Source organism: Emydura macquarii, unplaced genomic scaffold, assembly GCF_026122565.2.
Source record: "Emydura macquarii macquarii isolate MOO-44397 ecotype Brisbane River unplaced genomic scaffold, CSIRO-AGI_Emac_v2 contig_480, whole genome shotgun sequence".
In the NCBI taxonomy this organism is placed as follows: Eukaryota; Metazoa; Chordata; order Testudines; family Chelidae; genus Emydura; species Emydura macquarii.
The window spans coordinates 6,248,695-6,267,236 of NW_027130617.1; the positions used below are offsets into that span (position 1 = coordinate 6,248,695).

The 18,542-nt window shown below is 40.0% G+C and overlaps 1 protein-coding gene and 1 long non-coding RNA gene across 6 annotated transcripts in view; both read right to left on the minus strand.

Moving 5' to 3' along the window:
* Positions 1–3,144, minus strand: part of SLC35A3 (solute carrier family 35 member A3) — a 31,860-nt gene extending 28,716 nt beyond the window's left edge. For 4 of the 5 annotated variants that reach the window (XR_010918060.1, XR_010918061.1, XM_067538381.1 and 1 more), the window contains exon 1: positions 3,032–3,144. Coding sequence is in view for 2 of the 5 variants with exons in the window: in XM_067538381.1 (XP_067394482.1) it covers positions 3,032–3,130 (99 nt within the window). In the remaining 3 variants the exon portion in view is untranslated. Of the gene's footprint in view, positions 1–2,698; positions 2,822–3,031 lie in introns of those variants that run through there. The other variant, XM_067538384.1, reaches the window with a different exon arrangement.
* A 5,000-nt stretch (positions 3,145–8,144) lies between these two features.
* Positions 8,145–17,288, minus strand: LOC137146751 (uncharacterized). Its single transcript, XR_010918033.1, has 7 exons — positions 17,254–17,288; positions 16,702–16,743; positions 15,717–15,758; positions 13,516–13,551; positions 11,520–11,558; positions 9,156–9,185; positions 8,145–8,414 (listed from the first exon to the last, which is right to left on the minus strand). It is a non-coding gene; the product is annotated as an uncharacterized lncRNA (long non-coding RNA).
* Between the last annotated feature and the right edge of the window lie 1,254 nt (positions 17,289–18,542).

Here is an 18,542-nt window from a genome sequence, read left to right on the forward strand (position 1 = left end):
TCCCCTCTCTTCACCTACGGAAACTGAACAACCTGCTCATTCAACAAAGCTTTGTGTTCAATAGGAGCTTTTCTACTTTTTCTATCCAGTTAAGGAGTTTAACAAAATAACTTGAACTGAATAATATTTTCACGATGGGAATAATAAAATGCATCCAGTACAAAAAACACATTGATTCCACCTTGTTCCAGCACAGCTCTTGAGATCCCACAGCACAATACCATATTTCCCTCTTTTACAATCATGCTGCTATCATGGAGTGTCAGAACATGCATTTAAAAAAAAAAAATTCTCCACAGGATAGTTACATAAGAAAACTTATTTGCTAAAAATTCTCTCTCTTTATGAATTCTACTCAACTCTGCTTCAAATTGATTGCCTTCTGTGGCTAAGAGTCAGGGCCCCTTCAAGGGTAGTGAGGCTAGGCCAGTGACACTTTGGCACATCATCTAAGTGGAAGACTCCAATATCACTGAAGTCAGATAGTCCAATGATGTCCTCACTTGCCTGTGTCTACATTCAAATACTACTGTGACTTCTTTGGGGCAAGGGCCATGTCTTCCTAAGTATTTGTAGAAAGCCTAGCAGAGTGGGGAATTCAATTCTGATTGTGGCTTTTGGGTGCTATTGGAAAGCAAAGAATTTTGTGTGCTATTGCAAAACAAATCATCTTTACATTCTTACAATGAAAGAAATCTCTTGGGAAACTTTTTTATTTAAAATAAACAAACAAACCACAACCCTGTATGCATACATGTGAACAGCAAGAACTTGGAAATTGGAAAGTATCACATCAGGTATTTAAAGTTACCTGGGTTATCTGTAGCTCCTTCTCTGCCTCACCTCTTACACACAAATGTAGAACCCAGGAACGTCATCTTGCAAGTTAGAGAGGACTGGTCAGAGAGATCAAATACTGAACCCATAAAACTTCAGTGTTCCTTTACGTAAGAAATTGAGGAAGTTGCCGAGTTAAATCTAATATCAATAGTCCTTAGTAGATTAAGAGTTACTGTACACGTGTACTGGCGCAGAAGTTTTATATTGACCTAACAGTTACCAAGCCAAACCCTGTCTGTCAGCATAGGCAGTAAGGCATGCAGTATTACATTTCTCTCTCCCTCCCTCCCTCCCTCCCACTCTTTTTTTTTTTTTTTTTAAACTGTGCATACACTGTATTCATTGTATAGATCACTGTAGAGACAGACCCAAGCTGCACACTTCAGATCCTAATCTGAATTTCCCCAAAATTTGGGGTGTTCAGTTCTGGGTTTCAGTTCAGGCCCCACTTAGAACATAAACATATACATAGGGCTTGTCTTCACTACAGTGTTAGTTCCCGTTATAACTCAAGTACTGCTCCCATTCCAATTCCTGTCCACACACAAAAGCCTCTAATTTGAATTAAGTGATGCTTTAAATTCAAGCTAGCTAGGGGTTATGGGTTGAAGCATGAATGCTGCTGATATCCAAACCAGTAATGGAGATGCAGCTACAGACTGGGTTAGCACAACAAATAACTGCTAATATAATTACACTCTGTGTAGTTCAAGTGTTGTTTCACATATGGCCACTCTCACTCAAGCTAACTGTCACAACGAAGATGAGCCCACTGGCGCTTATCAGCAAAAAAAGGTAATTAGAAATAAAATTATACTCTGTACCATGCAGATGAGTTAACATTGTTGTGACAATGTGAAGCTTAACTTTTGAATGGTCTGTTGTATGTGTTTTCCACATTGCTCCCTTTGTCTCAAATAACATCATGCTTTCAGAGAACCAAATGTTCTCTGTCTCCTCCAAATTCTTCCTCAAAAGTCACTTCTTTTCTCTTGCTTTTTGCAAGTGATCTCCTTTACTGTACTATATATTCCTGATCTGCCACATTCTCAATTTAAAAATATAGACTGTAAGATTCATTCAAAATATAATGCAACTCTCAGTATCTTTGGTTACTCTTGAACTACTGTGTCCTTCGTTGTCTTCATTTTCTGTTTGCTTGATGTGGATTCTAAGATTTTTGGAGCCACGTCTTTTTTATCTCAAAATTACCAAGCAAAGTTATGATGGTGTAACATATTTCAAACAAAGTACACCTAGCACTGTGTTAAAAGTGGTTTAATGTATGTGCTATTTGGTGTGTATATTTTTCTATGTATATTTTCTGTGTTTATTTTATATTGGTGTGAACCAGAGAAACAATCCAAGACAGATGAGTGACAACTGGGATTCCATCATCAGGAACTAAGAAACATCTGCTGTCCATGTTTTTTGCTTCCTGAGCTCACACCATCCTCTCCCTGGCTATTTCAACACAGCTCCCTGTCCCTCAACCCATCATTTATCACAGAGGTTTTTAAACTTTTTTTGCTGGGACCCCCTTTGAAAATATTTCAGGCTGATGACCCCTTCCCCCCCCACACACACACAAAAAGGATGATCACCTCCATGCCATGCCATCCCTACCAGCATACATGGGGGCTGACAGCTCAGGACCCCCCCCAATAACCAGGCGACCCCCTGAGGGGGTCATGACCCCCAGTTTGAGAACCCCTAATTTATCCTCTGCCCCGGACTACCCCAATCCCGTGCCATGCCCCCCACACATTCCCCCCAATCCTACCACACCGGCCCCTCAATCCCGCGCTACCCGCTAACACTGGCTGCCGGCCCTGACCGAGCCGAGGAAGCGTCTCACCTCCCGCGCTGGGAGCCCGGCCCCGCTCCCTGCCAGCCCCTCGCTACCGGCCCGGGGTGCCCCAGGCGCCCCGCTCGCTGCAGCCGCCCGACGCTGTGCAGGCGCTTCCGGGTGCCCCGGTCCCTCTCGGTCCCGCTCCGCAAAGGCCCCGGCTACAGCCGCTGCCCCGGCCGCTCCGTTCCCAGGCCCGGCGCGCGGCGAGGCGAGGCGAGGCTTGCTCTGAGCCGGCTGGCCCGGCTCTGCCTCGTGCGCAGCGGGGAGGGGCCGGCCCGGAGCAGCCGCCGGCCGCCCAGCCCGACGGGAGGAGACGGATTGGGGGGGGGGGCTGCTTACCTTGGCGGGAAGAGGGACAGGACAGGGCAGGGCACGGGCAGGAGCGGTGGGCGGGGTCTGCACCTGGAGGCGGTGAGTGTGAGGATGATACCCAGCCATATAGGTGCAGGTGCAGGTGCACTGGGGCAGTGCCTGGAAGACAGCCTGGTTACGGAGACACACGCTGTCTCCCCTCACAGGTACTAAGAGGAGGGGGCAGGTAGACAAGCAAAACTATGCTGCGCCAAACTCGCTGTGAGTCAGAGAGGGGGCAGGGGAACAATGGTGAGGAGAGGTCATGGCCTCTGGGTGATGGATGTAACTCACCTATAACAAGAGCTTTGTAAAAGGACCTAAGACAGAACCTTCCTCCCCCCGGGCATTGTGTGTTGTTTGTCTGTTGGAATGGAAACCTCCAGTGCATAGGAAACCCAGTTTGTTGTATGCTTTCCACAGCAGTAAACCTTTAACATTACGATAACCTGAAATGATTCACTTTCCCATGTGTAAAGTATGACACATGCGGTACTTATGCATGCACAACATCTCATTTCAAGGAAATAAGGTTTTGCATTTATGGCACAGTTAGCAACCTGCTCTTTTGCATGAAAAAGACAATAAAATCCCAAACTTAGTTATACATTGTTTATAAGTGAGATAGTTTTTAAAAAAAGAAGGTCGAACTACTGAACTGAAATTCTACGCTAAACAGGAAAAACCAGTCTGGCCTCACAAGCATGCCTTAGGCAGACATGGTTCCACCCCTTAAATTGTTCAATGGGAAAATAAAACAACAAATGGCAGATTTAATGGGAAGAAATCATAAAACTGAGGCTGAAAGAAGTAAACCTAAAATATTAGCTATCAGTTAAACTGCCATCAAAGTCAGACTGATTTCGTGAGTTTTCAAGCTAACACTTCTCTTCTAATGTGTGTACAGTAAGGGAGTTTTTAGAAAGATTTCTCATTGTTGTTAGCACTGATTCAGCATTAACTGTTGGCATTCCTCCCATGGGCCAGCTGATAGTGACATTTTAATCCATCTGAGGCCTGGTCTACACTGACAATAGAATGTAACACTGCTTACATCGACCCCACTGACATGTCAGTTCCACCGACCTAAATTGCGGTAAAATTCGACTTAATAAAACCACTTCCACAATTGGCGTAGCGCTGAAGTCGAATTCTATGGGTCGAATCAGTGTCAGTGTAGGCAGAGCACAACATAAATTGACGTCATTGGCTTCCAGAAGGTATTCCATAACACTTTATTGTAACCGCTCTGGACATTCATGCTCTGCTGCACCGCGGCCATGTAAACAGGAAATAGCTCCTCCCCTCAAGCCCCAGGAAATTTTAAATTCTCATTTCCTGTTTAGTCTGCGTGGAGACTGAAGAGAGCTTTGTAGCTGAATTGCTCATGGTGACTGCATGCCCCAAATGTGCTCCAGTATGGATTGACCTGAGGTCTTGGATCTCATCAGCCTGTGGGGCGAAGAATCCGTTCTGGCTGAGCTCTGAGCCAGCAAAAGAAATTTAGATATATATGAGAAGATATTGCGTGGTATGGTGTAGAAGGGCCACAACAAGGACGCGCAGCAGTGCCGTGTTAAAATTAAAGAGCTGAGACAGGCATATCAGAAACTAGGGAGGTGAATAGTCGTTTTGACTCGTCACCAAAGACATGCCACTTTTATGAGGAGCTGCATGCAATTCTTGGTGGTGACCCCATGTAGCAAGGCTCTATGGCCTTCTTCAGAGTCTGGGCCCAAGGAAGGGCCCTACAGGCCAAACTGCCCAGCAACAGAGAGACAGAGCCAAGGCAGGAAGGGAAACTATAAAAGGCCGGCCTAGCAGCTCAATAAGGGGGAAGCTGCCGCTGGAGGCAGACATGTCATCCTAGAGGCTACGGCCTAGGCCAGATCCAGAGGCTGTTTGGCACAACCGCCCCACTGAGCGGAGCATCCAAAACCTGCCCGGATTGCTGGTCCCTAGTGATTGGATGAGGCTGCCAGGCCCTAGTAGCTGGAACGAGCCACCTGAGACTCCTGGGTGGGAAATACCCCGAGGCCAGCCCTGACCTGGAGGAGCTGCCTGATGCTGGGGACCCCTGGGAACTGACGGAACCCTCTGGACCAGAGGAACCCCTGGAGCCCTATGACCTGGAGGAGCTGCCCGCTGCTGATAAGCCAGAGGGGTTTCCAGACCTGCCACCGGTTGATCGCGAGGGACTTGTGGGACTGCCGCTTGTTTTCTACCCCAGTGACCCGGAGGGAGACTACAACCTCTCCGGCAACAGCGTGCACATGGCAGAGAAAAACGGTGCAAAAAAGCATTTGCTGTTTGTTTGGGATGGGGAGGGAGCACGTTACAACATGGGAGGACAATAACCTTCCTAAAAGCCTCTGCTTCTAGTTGCTGTGTGGGATAGCTACCCACGGTGCACTGCTTTGACTGTCGACCCAAGCATGGCTAGTGGAGATGCAAGACCCCGATGCAATGAGCGTGGTGTGATCACACTCCTGTGACTTCAAAATTCATCAGGTGAAAGTCAATTTAGAATAAATCGACTTCACTCCGCAGTGTAGACATACCCTGAGTATGGTTAGATGACATCAGAAAGAGTCAGGGCAGCAAACAGCCAGTGAACATTGAGGCTCTCAGTGTCTGTCTGAAACAGAGAAAAAGATTTGCAAACTTTCTCTAATGTAGATAAGGACTTTCAGGTAGTACTGAGCAAGTTTCCTACTATGGTGTTAAGGGACATGAAATGCCATGTTTCAGATGACACAAAATCAAAGATATTAAACAGCACATTAACATTTGTTAAACAGCACATGACATTTTTTTGCAAGAGTAAAGATCTAAACCCTGATGTCATGGCCAACTTCCAGTTTGGGTAGTTACTTCTTGCCCGCATACATCCCCTCACTTCAGTTTAATCCAATATTCTTCACTTCCCAATCAAACTGTTGTGCAATTTTGCTATATGACGTTATGGCTTAGGCTACTCCGTTCACAAGAGGATTTAATGAAATTATCATGTAAATGTGGTTTGTAATTCTGTAAAGCCATTTAATGCTTCTGAAAAGTGCTATAGAAAACAATAATCCCAGCAAGTGCTTGGATCAAAGTTAAACACACAATAATTTCCACAGCTTTCTTCATGACACATGTGTATTCTGTTTGGTTGTCAGAGTTGCAGCTTGGATGCTTATCCTACTCAAAGAATAGTTTTGACTCAGTTTCTTTCCCATCTAAAGGTGGGCAGCCCAAAACTCCCAACTAACTATAGAAACTGCTCAGATCATATCTATCTGTGTGTGGTTTTGTGCCAATGGTAAAGAATCACAGAAAATTTCTAATGGCTGAAGAAGTTTTAGAATAAGGAAAACAATATTACCTATACAACCTCTCTTTTTCTCTCATTGATTCACTGTAGAGTTTCTGCCTAGAACCTCCAACTATCTCATTTTACCTTTGTTCCTGCTATTGATTTAGAGAGTATACAAAGCCACACAATAAATATTTTAGAAAAAATTTGTAATAAGGGAAAATGGTGGTATTTTTCTCTCAAACATCACTTCACCCAAACTCTTAATTCTCAGGTCCACATATTTACACCTACAATCCTTGCATTTCCATCCTACCCACACTTAATTATGGTATGTTATGAAACTCACATACAACTGTATACAAGTATTACACTAAAAACAGTTTAAAAATATTTGTAAGTCTTTTTATACCTGATAAAAGTGATGAATGACAAGACATTGTATGGATTCAATGAACTTTATTAAAGCAGTGCAATACCTATGCCAATGAACACTTACACAGTATAGCATATCAGATAACTATTTTATTGTATATATTAATCTGTTGAAAAGATATGCACTATGGGCCAAATCTGGGAGTTCTTATTCAGGCAAAACTCATTTTGAGTGAGTAATGACTTCAGAATTTGGTTTGATAGTATTAAGTATTTATGGAGTGCTGACAGTGTGCTCTGTACAGAACATAGAAAAACAAAACAATGGGTGAAATCCTGGCCCTATTGAAGTCAATGGCAAAATTCCCATTGATTTCAATGGGGACTGGCCTTCATCCATGTACCTATCCAAGGGGGTTTACAGAAACTATAGCCATCATGAATATAGTTCGAAGTAGCCTTAAGACTAAATACAACATCTATAGGTCTTGGATTAATTTTTTTTTTAAAGTATTTTAGGTGCACTTGGTTAACGTTTGACACTATCTTAAAACACCATGCTATTAGAATTACAACAGTCATACACATGTTAGAAGCAATACAATAAAGATGTAATTTATAAAACACCATATACCTGCCTCTAGGAACTTATTGCGTGAAAGTGAATATGAGCAGGTTACATTTTAAAACTACTAGCATTTGCATTTTCTGGGAGTCATCTGCAACTTCCCAGATTACATATTCAACCTTTCAAAGGCAACACTTCTGAGTAGAGCTCCAGAGGAAAACACTGCTAAAAGATGCAATATGTGAAACTTTCTTTCCTTAAAATCCTTGCCAGTCAAAGATCTCTGGGACCACATGTTTGCTGCATAGCAATACTAGTTTGTGGATCTCAATATCATTCTTGGAATTAAATTTGCTAATAGATCAGGTCTCATAGTTTAGGCAAAATACTTGCTGACAGGGAGCTGATACAGAGATACTAGCAGTTTCAGTTGCCAGACTAATTCTCAAACATTCCTAACAGTTCCAAGGTTATTTGCCTTCCAAAGCCTCTTCTGGGCTACACTCCCTACTATGGTTCTCTATAAAGCTCTAGACAGTGGGAGTGGGTCTAGACCAGTTGTTTTCAATCTGTTGTCTGCAGATCTCTGGAGGTCCACAGACTGTCTAATATTTCCAAAGGAGTTTGCACCTCCATTGAAATTTTTTAGGGGTCTGCAAACGAAAAAAGGTTGAAAACCACTGGTCTAGACACATGGTGTTTTTGTAAGTATATTCCAACACTGCTTTTCTTTCTGTCTCATTCTGTTCCATTGAGGCCTTTTTATAAAAATTATAGGATTGGCTCTATTTTATGTGATGACAAGTGAGAGCTCTAAAATACTGATGTCTAAAATACTGAAAAATAAACTGGCATACTGTAGACTGAAAAAGGTAGAACTAATCAAAAGTATGGCATATTAACCATACATAACGACATTACAACAAACAGACAAATTATGTATTCAAATTTGACTTGAATTTTGTACAGAAAATTAATCTTATTATAGAATACACTTTGTGGACTCCAGTCATATCTTCAGAAGTTCATATAAACCACTTGGGCACAACAGAAGAAGAGATGGCAAAGGCACTCAAAACACTGAAGAGCAGCAAAAGACCAGGGCTGGACTGTTTCCCAGCAGAGCTCTACAGAGAATAGAAATACATCTTATTCAGTCTCAGAAACAACCAGGCAATGGGGGAACAATTTGATAAATCCAAAGCAAAGAACAGTTTTATTCATTGTGAGTCTCAAAGCATGGTAAATTCCAGAGAACTGCACTAATTATCATCTCTTTGGGTAGAGGTACTGGCTAGCCAGTGTGTTACATAAAGTTATTTCTATGATGGGGTTAAAAAAATATACTGTATGGGAGGAGGATGTGTGACAATTAGCTTTTTTGGCTTGTCTGCAGAACTCAGAACCTGTGCACCAAATTGAGACTTGGTTTAAGGAGGTACATGCCATAGATTCCTGTAGAGCTGTGCTCACTTTATTGAGTTTCAATGGGGCACTGTGTTCAGTTACTTGGTACTGAAAAGGAAATACTGGTCCTTTAAGGCAGAGGATTCTGAATAATGAACTATCCCAATTATTAGACCTAAAGTAAGTAATAACCATGCGTTCAGTTTCTAAATGGTAGGCTGAATCGAGGCAATACGGTGGAAATTCAGTATTTTGTATTATTCTTGTACTGAAGTTTTATGAAACTATTCTACTTCACTATAATTCTCCAATATTCTCAGATACTTGTCCAGACTAAAGGAACTCTGATAGATCCTTCATACCACAAACAGACCTAATCAAAATGATATCCATGTTTTCAATGTAAGTTGCATACTGGAAGAAAATACTGTAGTAAAAGCTTTAGGGGGAAGAGTGCTTACTGTTTGGCCGCCTTCTGAGGAATTTGAGCCCTGTTAAAAAAATTGGAAACAGTTATTTCTCTCCATATGTAAAATGGCTTTTAAATTATGGTATGCGGGGTTTGATTCTCTATTCTGGGAAAGTGGATTTAAACGGTTGTAACTTCACAAAAACAAAGTTGCCTGGACATAAAATGGAACAAATGGAGCAGTGAATCAGGCTCACCTACTTGAGCTAAGAAGTCCTGCTAAATGAAATGAAAGAACATTTATTTTGTTTCTTATCCTTCAGCTAACTTACACTACACACAATTATGGGGTCCACAATTCAAGAAGGATATTGAAAAACATGAAGAGAGTTCAGAAAGGAGGCATGATGATGGTTAAAGGATTAGAAAACATCCCTTATAGTGAAAGACTCAAGGGAGATCAATCTGTTTAGTTTATCAAAAAAGAAGAGAAGGTTAAAGGGTGACTTGATCACAGTCTGTAAGTACCTACACGAAAAACAGAAATTTCATAACAGAGGAATCCTTCAGTCTAGCAGACAAAGTTATAACAAGTCCCAATGGCTAGACAAATCCAGACTTGAAATAAGGCACAAATTGGAACAACTTGTGAATGGTTATGGTGGATTCTCCATCACTAGGAAGTTTTAAATCAAGACTGGATGTTTTTCTAGAAGGTATGTTGTAGTTCAAACAGAATTAAAATCAGAGAAGTCCCAAAACCTGTGTTATTGCAGGAGGTCAAACTGAATGATCAGAAGGGTCCCTTTGGACTTTAGAATATATGAAGAAAAAAAAGTCTACCACAACATAGTCAGATAGCCAGCTTTTCTGTTTAAGTGGCATTTAAAACAGTAAATACCACGGAAAGTACTTGCTTACCAGTTTACCAGATTGACTGCCTCCTGAGGAAGATGAAACCTTTTTTTAAGCCATTTGTTTCATTTCTGTGTTAAAGAAGCCTTTTAAGTAGAGATCTATATGAGAATACACACTCCTTGGGGGAAAATCGTGGCCAGATTGAAGTCAGTGAGAATTTTTCCTCTAACTGGTATTTTTCTGCTAATCCCAAGTGGGTAAACACAATTGTGTCTCCTTTCATTTCACCACACAACTCCATGCAAAAATATAATATGAGAAGTTTTTTGTAATAAAAAGTGAACTGTATAACCAGATAGTGAGCACAAACCACAGAAATTGTAACTTTTGATACAGAGGATTTGTTCGAATGAGTTTCCAAATGGAGAATAGGCTACATCCTCCTATGGAATAAATATATTGTTGCATATACGATTATGTACTGAAACGCCAGTGTAGGGAATGCTAATAAAGGGTGAGGTGCCCTAGACCTATTAGCTCTCCTTTAGGTGTCAGACTGTGCTAGTAAGATCTTCTAGCACTAAAAGTAAGCTACATTCAGGAGAATTCTCATTCTACGTAAGATATATAGTCCCAATTTTGCCATTCTTACTCACACAGAGTAGTACCTTAATCTACAAAAGGCCCATTGAAGTCAGTGGGACTATTTGTGGAGTAAGGTACTGCTAACTCAATGTGAATAAGAAAGGTGGAACTGGACCCAAAATAAGCTGATACAATAAGTGGATTGGGGTCTACTGTGCACAGCAAAATGGCCCCAAATGAAACTATTTTCCCTTTATAATCAGTCTGTGCTAGTAAGATTTTCTTCCATTGAGAATCAAAAGTACGTCAAGGAGAAAAGACACAAGACATTTAGGGGTAGATCCAGAACCCATTAAAATCAATGAGAATCTTTCCACTAACTTGAACACACTTAATAAGAGGACTAAGGTTCACAATGCATAGGAGACTAGCTATCTTATTGAGAAATAAGAAGGTGAAATAGGCATTTTCAAAGATTAGCCACCATTTTCATAAACATGAAAAGCCACATATTACATCCAGGTTAAGGCAAAATTTCTCTATATTTGTCAGAAAGCCTTCAAAGTTATTGTAATATGAGATGTTTGTTGAACTACAAAAATGTATTGTCATTTCATCTTGAAATTGAAAACTCCTTAATGAAAGATTCCATCCCAGAATTAATAGACCTAAGATCCTACATCACTTTTTGCATCACACCTAGGAGGCCTAGACCAAATTATTATTACATGTTCTAATTACTAAATGTCATATTAAATCAAAACTTTGCAGTAGGGAGTCATTAATTCTGCAGCATCCTTCCATTGCTAAAACTATTTGATTTAAATATCGTGTTCACTATTTTCAGACAGCTATCCACTTTAAAGTAATTCTTAAATCCCCCACATCACTGCTAAATGACTTAACAACATCTATGTTTTCAATTTGGTAAATGACATGTTGGAAGAAAAAACAATTTGGGGATTGTGCTTACTGGTTTTCCATGTTGTCTGTTTTCCAAGGAAGATGAACCCTATGAAAAAATTAAAAACCATATTTGGTTTATGTAACATGACTTATTTGACTCTAGCACTGTTTAACTGTACTTTACCAGTATGTTTCTGCTACATGGAATGAAGGACTTGAGGAGAGTAAACTAGTTTGTCTCCAATCAAACAACTCTAATCTAAGGGAAATTTGACCATAGCATATTATTTTTAAATAAACACAGTCATTTTTTCTGGTGTAAGTATTTTTTAATAATAATCCAAAGGGAATGTAGCTCAAGTTATTGAATAGAATAAATATATATTTGTCCTCCAATTATGACATGTTGAAATACTGAGAAGAATGCTAGAGAAGGGTGAGATATCTTGGGCTCAATAAATGAAACAACTCTTCTCCACGTATCAGCCTCTCCTACTAAGGATTTCTACCACCAAGAGACTAACCTACGTTTTTAAAGAGCTATTGATGAAAAACACTGTGTAAGAGCTAGATGGTTTTAATAATAAAATAAAATAATAATAATATCATGCCCAGAATCAGCAAAGCAATTTAACATGCAATTTGTTAGTGAGCAGATGATATTAAGTGGATTGGAGTCTGCTGTACATAGCAAAAATGGTGGATTAAAGGGGGTAGAAAATGAAATCAGTTATTTTTAAAGAGTAGTTATTTTTCTTTAGCAAGAAAAGCCAAATATTTAAGTCAGATTAATGTAAAAATAGGTTTATGCTGAACAAAGTTTAAAGTGATTTACAAGTATGTCCTTGGTTAGAACTACAGAGCCTACTTCTACTTTATGGCTTTAAATTTTAGCAAGTCATATAAAAATCCCACACCATGACTAACAAACTTAATTCATAATAAATGTGTGTTTAGTTACTAAGTGGCATATTGGTCCAAAACTGTATAGTAGAGAGTGAGATTTCTAGTATCTGTGTGTTCATATTTTCTGAAAGTATTCCATTTCAGCAGAAGGACCAATATTCTCAGACATTTGGCTAGATTAAAGGAGTATTTCATTGTATGTCCCACACAAGGGAAACATATAATCAAAATATCATCCACATTTTCAAAGTAGCAAGTGGCATATCCACCGAACTGGCTGAGATATATGAACCCTTTAAAAAATTGGAAACCAGTTATTTTAATGTATTAAAAAAACTTCTGTGATTACAGATCTGCAAGGAAAAGTACACTAACATTTATTTATGCTGACCCTCTGTACTAGTGTGAATTTCACCATTAAATGAGCTGACTACAGTAAGATATGTGGTCTTAAATACACAGCAGAAAAGTCTGGCTACAGCAAGATTAAAAACCCAAGTATTTTCAAAACAGCAGCCACTATTTTTTCCTTTGAGGAGACCAAGCTATTTCATTCTGGTTAATGAAAAAGGAAGTTGATGTTGACAGAAAATTCAGAGCCATTCAGATGCGAGTCCTTGTATGGGATTACTGTGGAGTCATTATGGTTTGAAACTGAAGGAAGTCTTCAATTAAATATCCCATGCCTCAACTATAGGTGTAGTTCAAATGACAACCAGGCTGTTGTGCTTTCTAACATGGTCAGTTCTCAGAATATCTTCTCATGAGTGTACTGTAGCCTTTATATTTCAGGCACTCAGAATGAGAGCAGGAATATAAAGTTCAAACTACAACTCTTTTAGTTACATGACAAGATGACTCTTACGGACTGAGCCTGAAGACCTACAACGAGAACTACATTATGCTACACACGTGTTGATTTGTTAAGTGGCAGAATGGATTAAAACTGTAATGACTCCCCATTATGAAGTGCAGCATTGGTGCTACTACCTCATTGCAGAGTAATCGCCAGTATTCTTACATATTTTTTTGGTCCAGAGTAAAGTAATTTTTGATCATATTTTTCACATTAGAACTGACAGACTAATCCAAATGATATCTATGTTTTCAGTTTACTGGAAGAAAATGGTAAACGCTATGGGGAAAATAGGACTTACATCTCCATCAGAATGGCTTCCTCCTAAAGATGATCCCTTTTAAAAAAGGTGAAAAACAGTTATTTTAGTGTAAAAGGGTAAAATACAGTTCAGTTTGAGGAACAGACATCTGCTTTATTTGTACTTTCCTGCTTGATGGAATGAAAACACCACCAAACAAACAAACAAAAACATAGGAGAGTGAAAACACTACTGTGTTTCCCTTCATTTCGCAACCCTACTCTATGAGAAAGGGTAATAAGGGCTGGTCTGAAAATAAAAGTGGATTCTTAAACACTCATTGTTTACCATGCACACATGAAACTGTAAAAGTATTTTGTCTAATTGAATGGAATCCATCATGGAAAATAGGTCTTGTATCTCCATGGAGTAAACAGTTATTATGCCCTGGTTTGTCACACACTGAAATGTTGAGGTCGGGAAAGCTAATAAAGAGTGAGGTATTTTGATCCTTGTATGTTTAATAGTTCTCTTTTAGCAGTCTGTCTGTGCTAGTGGGATTTTCTGCCACTGAGATACTAAGCCACATTCAGTTAAACAATATTCATATACAAAACAATTAGGAAGCTGACTGCAATGAGGTGAATGATGTCTCAGCTGTAAAGCAGGAAGACCAATTTACTAGGAATAAAAGAGATTATAATAGGCACAAACACAAAAAGCAGCCAAATTGGACTGAAAATGAACCGCTCCAAAACAAAATTAATGCGGTCTGATGCCCTGCCAAAAGTCCAAATAACAATTAAGTGAGAACAAATAGAAGAAGTTGAACAATATGTCTACTTGGCCCAAGAAATTAATATGCGTCACAGTCAGGAAGGTGAACTCTCACAGAGAAAGAAAGCTGGTTGACGCACATTTAATTCTATCAAGGGTGTCATCCAAGGAAAAATCAATAAGGCAGCAAGCGCCAACCTCTTCAACTCAACCGTTCTTCTGACAATGTTGTATGGCAGAGAAACATGGGTGCTGATGAAGACAGAGGAGCAACAACTGTCTGTCACAGAGAGGGCACTGGAGAGAAAAATTCTGGGGACTTCAATCTGCGACCAAATCCCCAGTGAAGTGATCAGACTGCAGAATGGAGTGCAGGATGTCGTTGCTGAAAGCAGATACAATAAAATGTGATGGGCCAGCCGTATAGCTAGGCTCACTGACAATTGATGGACTAAGTGGTACCCACAGGAATTGAAATGACCACTTGGCCGACCTCCAAAGAGGTGGCCAGATTTTGTCATGAAAAGACATGGCCGCACATGGAGAAAGAAGGCTAGCATAAGAGAAGATGGAAGACGTTGTGATCGGCACAGTCTATATGAGGGCTGAAGGAACGATCAATCAAGATGATAATAGGCACTTTTAAACAGTAGCCCTCATTTTGTTTTGGCGAGATGACCCAATCTTCAATTGGGTAAATGAAAACCAAAACCAAAACCCCAAACATACACTGATATATCTCAATTACTTTAAATTTTTCTGAGACCTCAGATGGAAGAACAGAAACCTTCTAAGTATCACTGTTTTAAATTGAAGCAACTCTTCAATAAAAGATGCTACCTCACAACTATTAGACGTTATTTAAATGAGAATATGTTCATTTGCTGATTGTCAAGAGCATCAAAATTGTACAGAGAAGTGTACTTGATTGTGCCAAATTCTTTTACTCAGCCTCTTGAGACTACTTCCTTTCACATTAACAGCCAGTATTGTCAAATATTTACCCAGAGTAAGGTAGCTGTACAGTTTATTTTCTGCCCCACAAGTAACTGATGGACACCATTCAATTGACAGAATACTTTTAACCAAAAAAAGTGGTAAATATCGTGAGGAGAGTGTGCTGTCCACCAAATTGGTTGGTCCTAAGAAAGAGGATCCCTATTTAAAAAATTGGGAAAACATTAAGTACAGGTTCAGAGGTCACTCAATACCATGTGCCATCCCTTTAGAAGTTCAATAGCTTTATAACTCTACTGAAATAAATGAATTCCAGATCAATGTAAATTAAAATACTTTTAATCCACAGTCTGCAAAAGAAATACTGAAATTCACTCACACACTACAACTAATAGACCTATTTTTTTTATATTTAAGTACTCCAAATCTAGGAGGCACCTTAGAACAAAACACTAAAATAGAGTGAGAAAGGTCTTACTTGGATATTGGAGAGGAGACTTTAAATACAACAGAGAATGTGTTATTACCTGGACATTGGCACTGCTGCTATTTGTGGTAGAGAATTCATTCTGTAAAAAACAAAAGGAGTAATTTCCCTGTGAGAACAACTGATTACAATACAATAATTTTACAGGAAGATTTCCCCCAAAATGTAGTACTGTACTGGTTTAGAGATTTACATTCTGGTTTGCCAATATGTATATATCGGGTTCTCCATGCATATTCACACAGATTATTCTATCTAGAATGCACTTGTAGTAGGAAGTGCTCTGTCTCCTCTGGATTGATCTGTCTCTTAGCTCTTCATGTCACTAACAGAATTTATTCTGTTCTGAGGGGTCAACACAGAAAGAGACTCTGAATACTACTCTCTAGGCATATATCACCTTGGGTCTTTTATCCTGAAAAGCTACTACTTGCCAGGAGCCAGGGAAAACAGGGGAATATGGTCCAGTGACCTTTTATCCTTGTCTCTATCCACTAGTTTAGGTGACAGCTAGCCATCTTCTGCTTGCTATCTTGTAGAGTAGGTCTACCCTTGAAACACTACAGCAGCACAGCTGTGCTGTCCTAGCGCTTCAGTGTAGATACTATCTATGCCACCGGAAGGGATTCTCCTGTAAGGTAGGCAATCCACCTCCCTGAGAATCAGTCGCTAGGTCGATGGAAGAATTCTTCAGCCAATTTAGCACTATCTACCCCAGAGATTAGGTCAGTTAACTACATCACTCGGGAGATGGATTTCACAATCCCAAGTGACATAGTTAAGCTAATTTAATTTTTTAGCATAGACCAGCCTTACAGGGAGGTGGTTAGGCATTGAGACCTGCTGCCCCACAAGCAACAGAAACGTCTTCCTAGAAACCCTTTCCCACTCAATAGAAAAGCCTGGTTCCTTGAAGACTGGATCTCTTATTTTTGCAGATAACATACCAAGGAACTCAAATACTAGCATTACAACAGCTTTACTCTGAGACAAAATTCTGGAAAAAATTACAGGTATTGCTTTACCTGTCCATTGTAACTGCTTCTGTTTAGAGCATGAGATGTGTCCTGTCAAAAGATAATGAAATGAGCTAGTAACCAAGAAAATTTTGACATGTACACTCAGGCACAAGCTTCAATTCAGACTATATTTTTATTTGTTATGATATATAGACACCTTTTGGCCTATACATTAAATGGTATAATACATAATTATAATATAAAGGCTTATTTGTACATAATTCTATTTATGGGCTGATGAGAGGCTACTCAAAGTCCAGGTCCATGCCTCCTATGTTTGTTGAGTGCAACAACTGTACAGCGTTCCTAAGTGCTGTTTGGATGACATAATATTCCCGTTTAATGTCCACTAATTTCAGTCTGGCCCAATTCTACAAGATGAATGGAAACCGAGGGTGTCCAGAACACCATAGTAGGACCTTACAAGATCAGGCCTTCTCCTAAAACTAACTCTCTTTACAATAATATTACTCTTGAAGTAAATAAATGAATTGTTCATTTTCTTAGAGGCATACTAGAGCAAATCCCCTAAATATAGTGAAGAAATATGGTGCTTACCCGAGCAACGACAACCTTGCTGCCTGAACAACTGGATGAACTCTGTGAAGAAACCAGAAGACAGTTATTGTCTTGTAGAAGTAACAAGATAGTTCTTTCACATACACAAAGGTAAATTCCCTGGGACAGATTCTGACCAGATGAAAGCCCAGGAGCAGAGCGCTGGTGGGGTAAATGCAGCCATGGGAGAACTATTTTTTTTTAAATGGCATACATAGAGATTTAAACGAATGCTAACTCTGGGTGACAAGAGCTTGAGGTGCCTATGTGCCGTGTGCATATGCATGGTGAGTTCTCAGGGAAGAATCCAGTAAGAGCACATGGGTTTGAGTACTATATGGTTGCTAAATATTGAGTTACTGTATGGTGTTAAAAAGTATTATACATTTGGGAACAACTGTGCAGCAGTCTTGAAAGCTGATTGAAGGGGTCTATACAGATCAATATAGTTTCAAATAGCTTCAATCTTTATATGACTATCAACTGAACTGTAAAACACCCGTACACCACACTACTGGCCATGATCTTTGATGTTGAAGTGTTCTGTTAGTAGGAAGCACCTCAGCACAAGAACTTCAGTATTGTGGAGAAAGAAAGAGAGCTTACCTGAGCACTAACATCATATGTAGAGAAGTGTCACAGGGTGTGTTTACCCCAGAGCACCCACTTCTGACGTGGTATGTGTTGCTGGCACTCTGTGCCTCAGTTTCCCTTTTCCCAGGACATGTTAAGAACTCAGCACGGTCCAAAAGAGTGTAAGGCAAAATTCCCTTGCTGGGATTTTACTATACTAAATTCAAATAAACTTGAAATAAAGTCTCACTCCTTGGCTCTAGGGCTACATAGCCCTCCTACTTAGAGCCTACAGTCTCAGAGAGCTCCTGTCCCATAAGATAGCATCTCTCTCCGTGAGGGTGTGGGCACCTCCCTACAGCTTAGTCCTGATGGCCTTTTATTGAGCTCAGCTGCTTATTATTCAATTAACTGCCTAGATAGGCACCTTCCCTTTAAAATTAGCTCTTTAAGGGGACTCTGGGCCCAGGCTACCCAGGAAGGGGCCAGCACCCCATGACAAGGAATCAGCCTGGAAAGAAACCAATTATTTATTTGTTAAAGGATTTATTTAAATAGAATAAAGTTACAGAAACTTGCCTTCTCTTGTGCAATGAAAGAGCATAGAAGATTGAGTACTGTGGGCCTGATTCTTTACTGTCTTGTATCTTGGCTAGTTATTTATACTGGTGTAAAATGAATTCCAAATGCATGTGAAATCCTACCATTCTGATCTG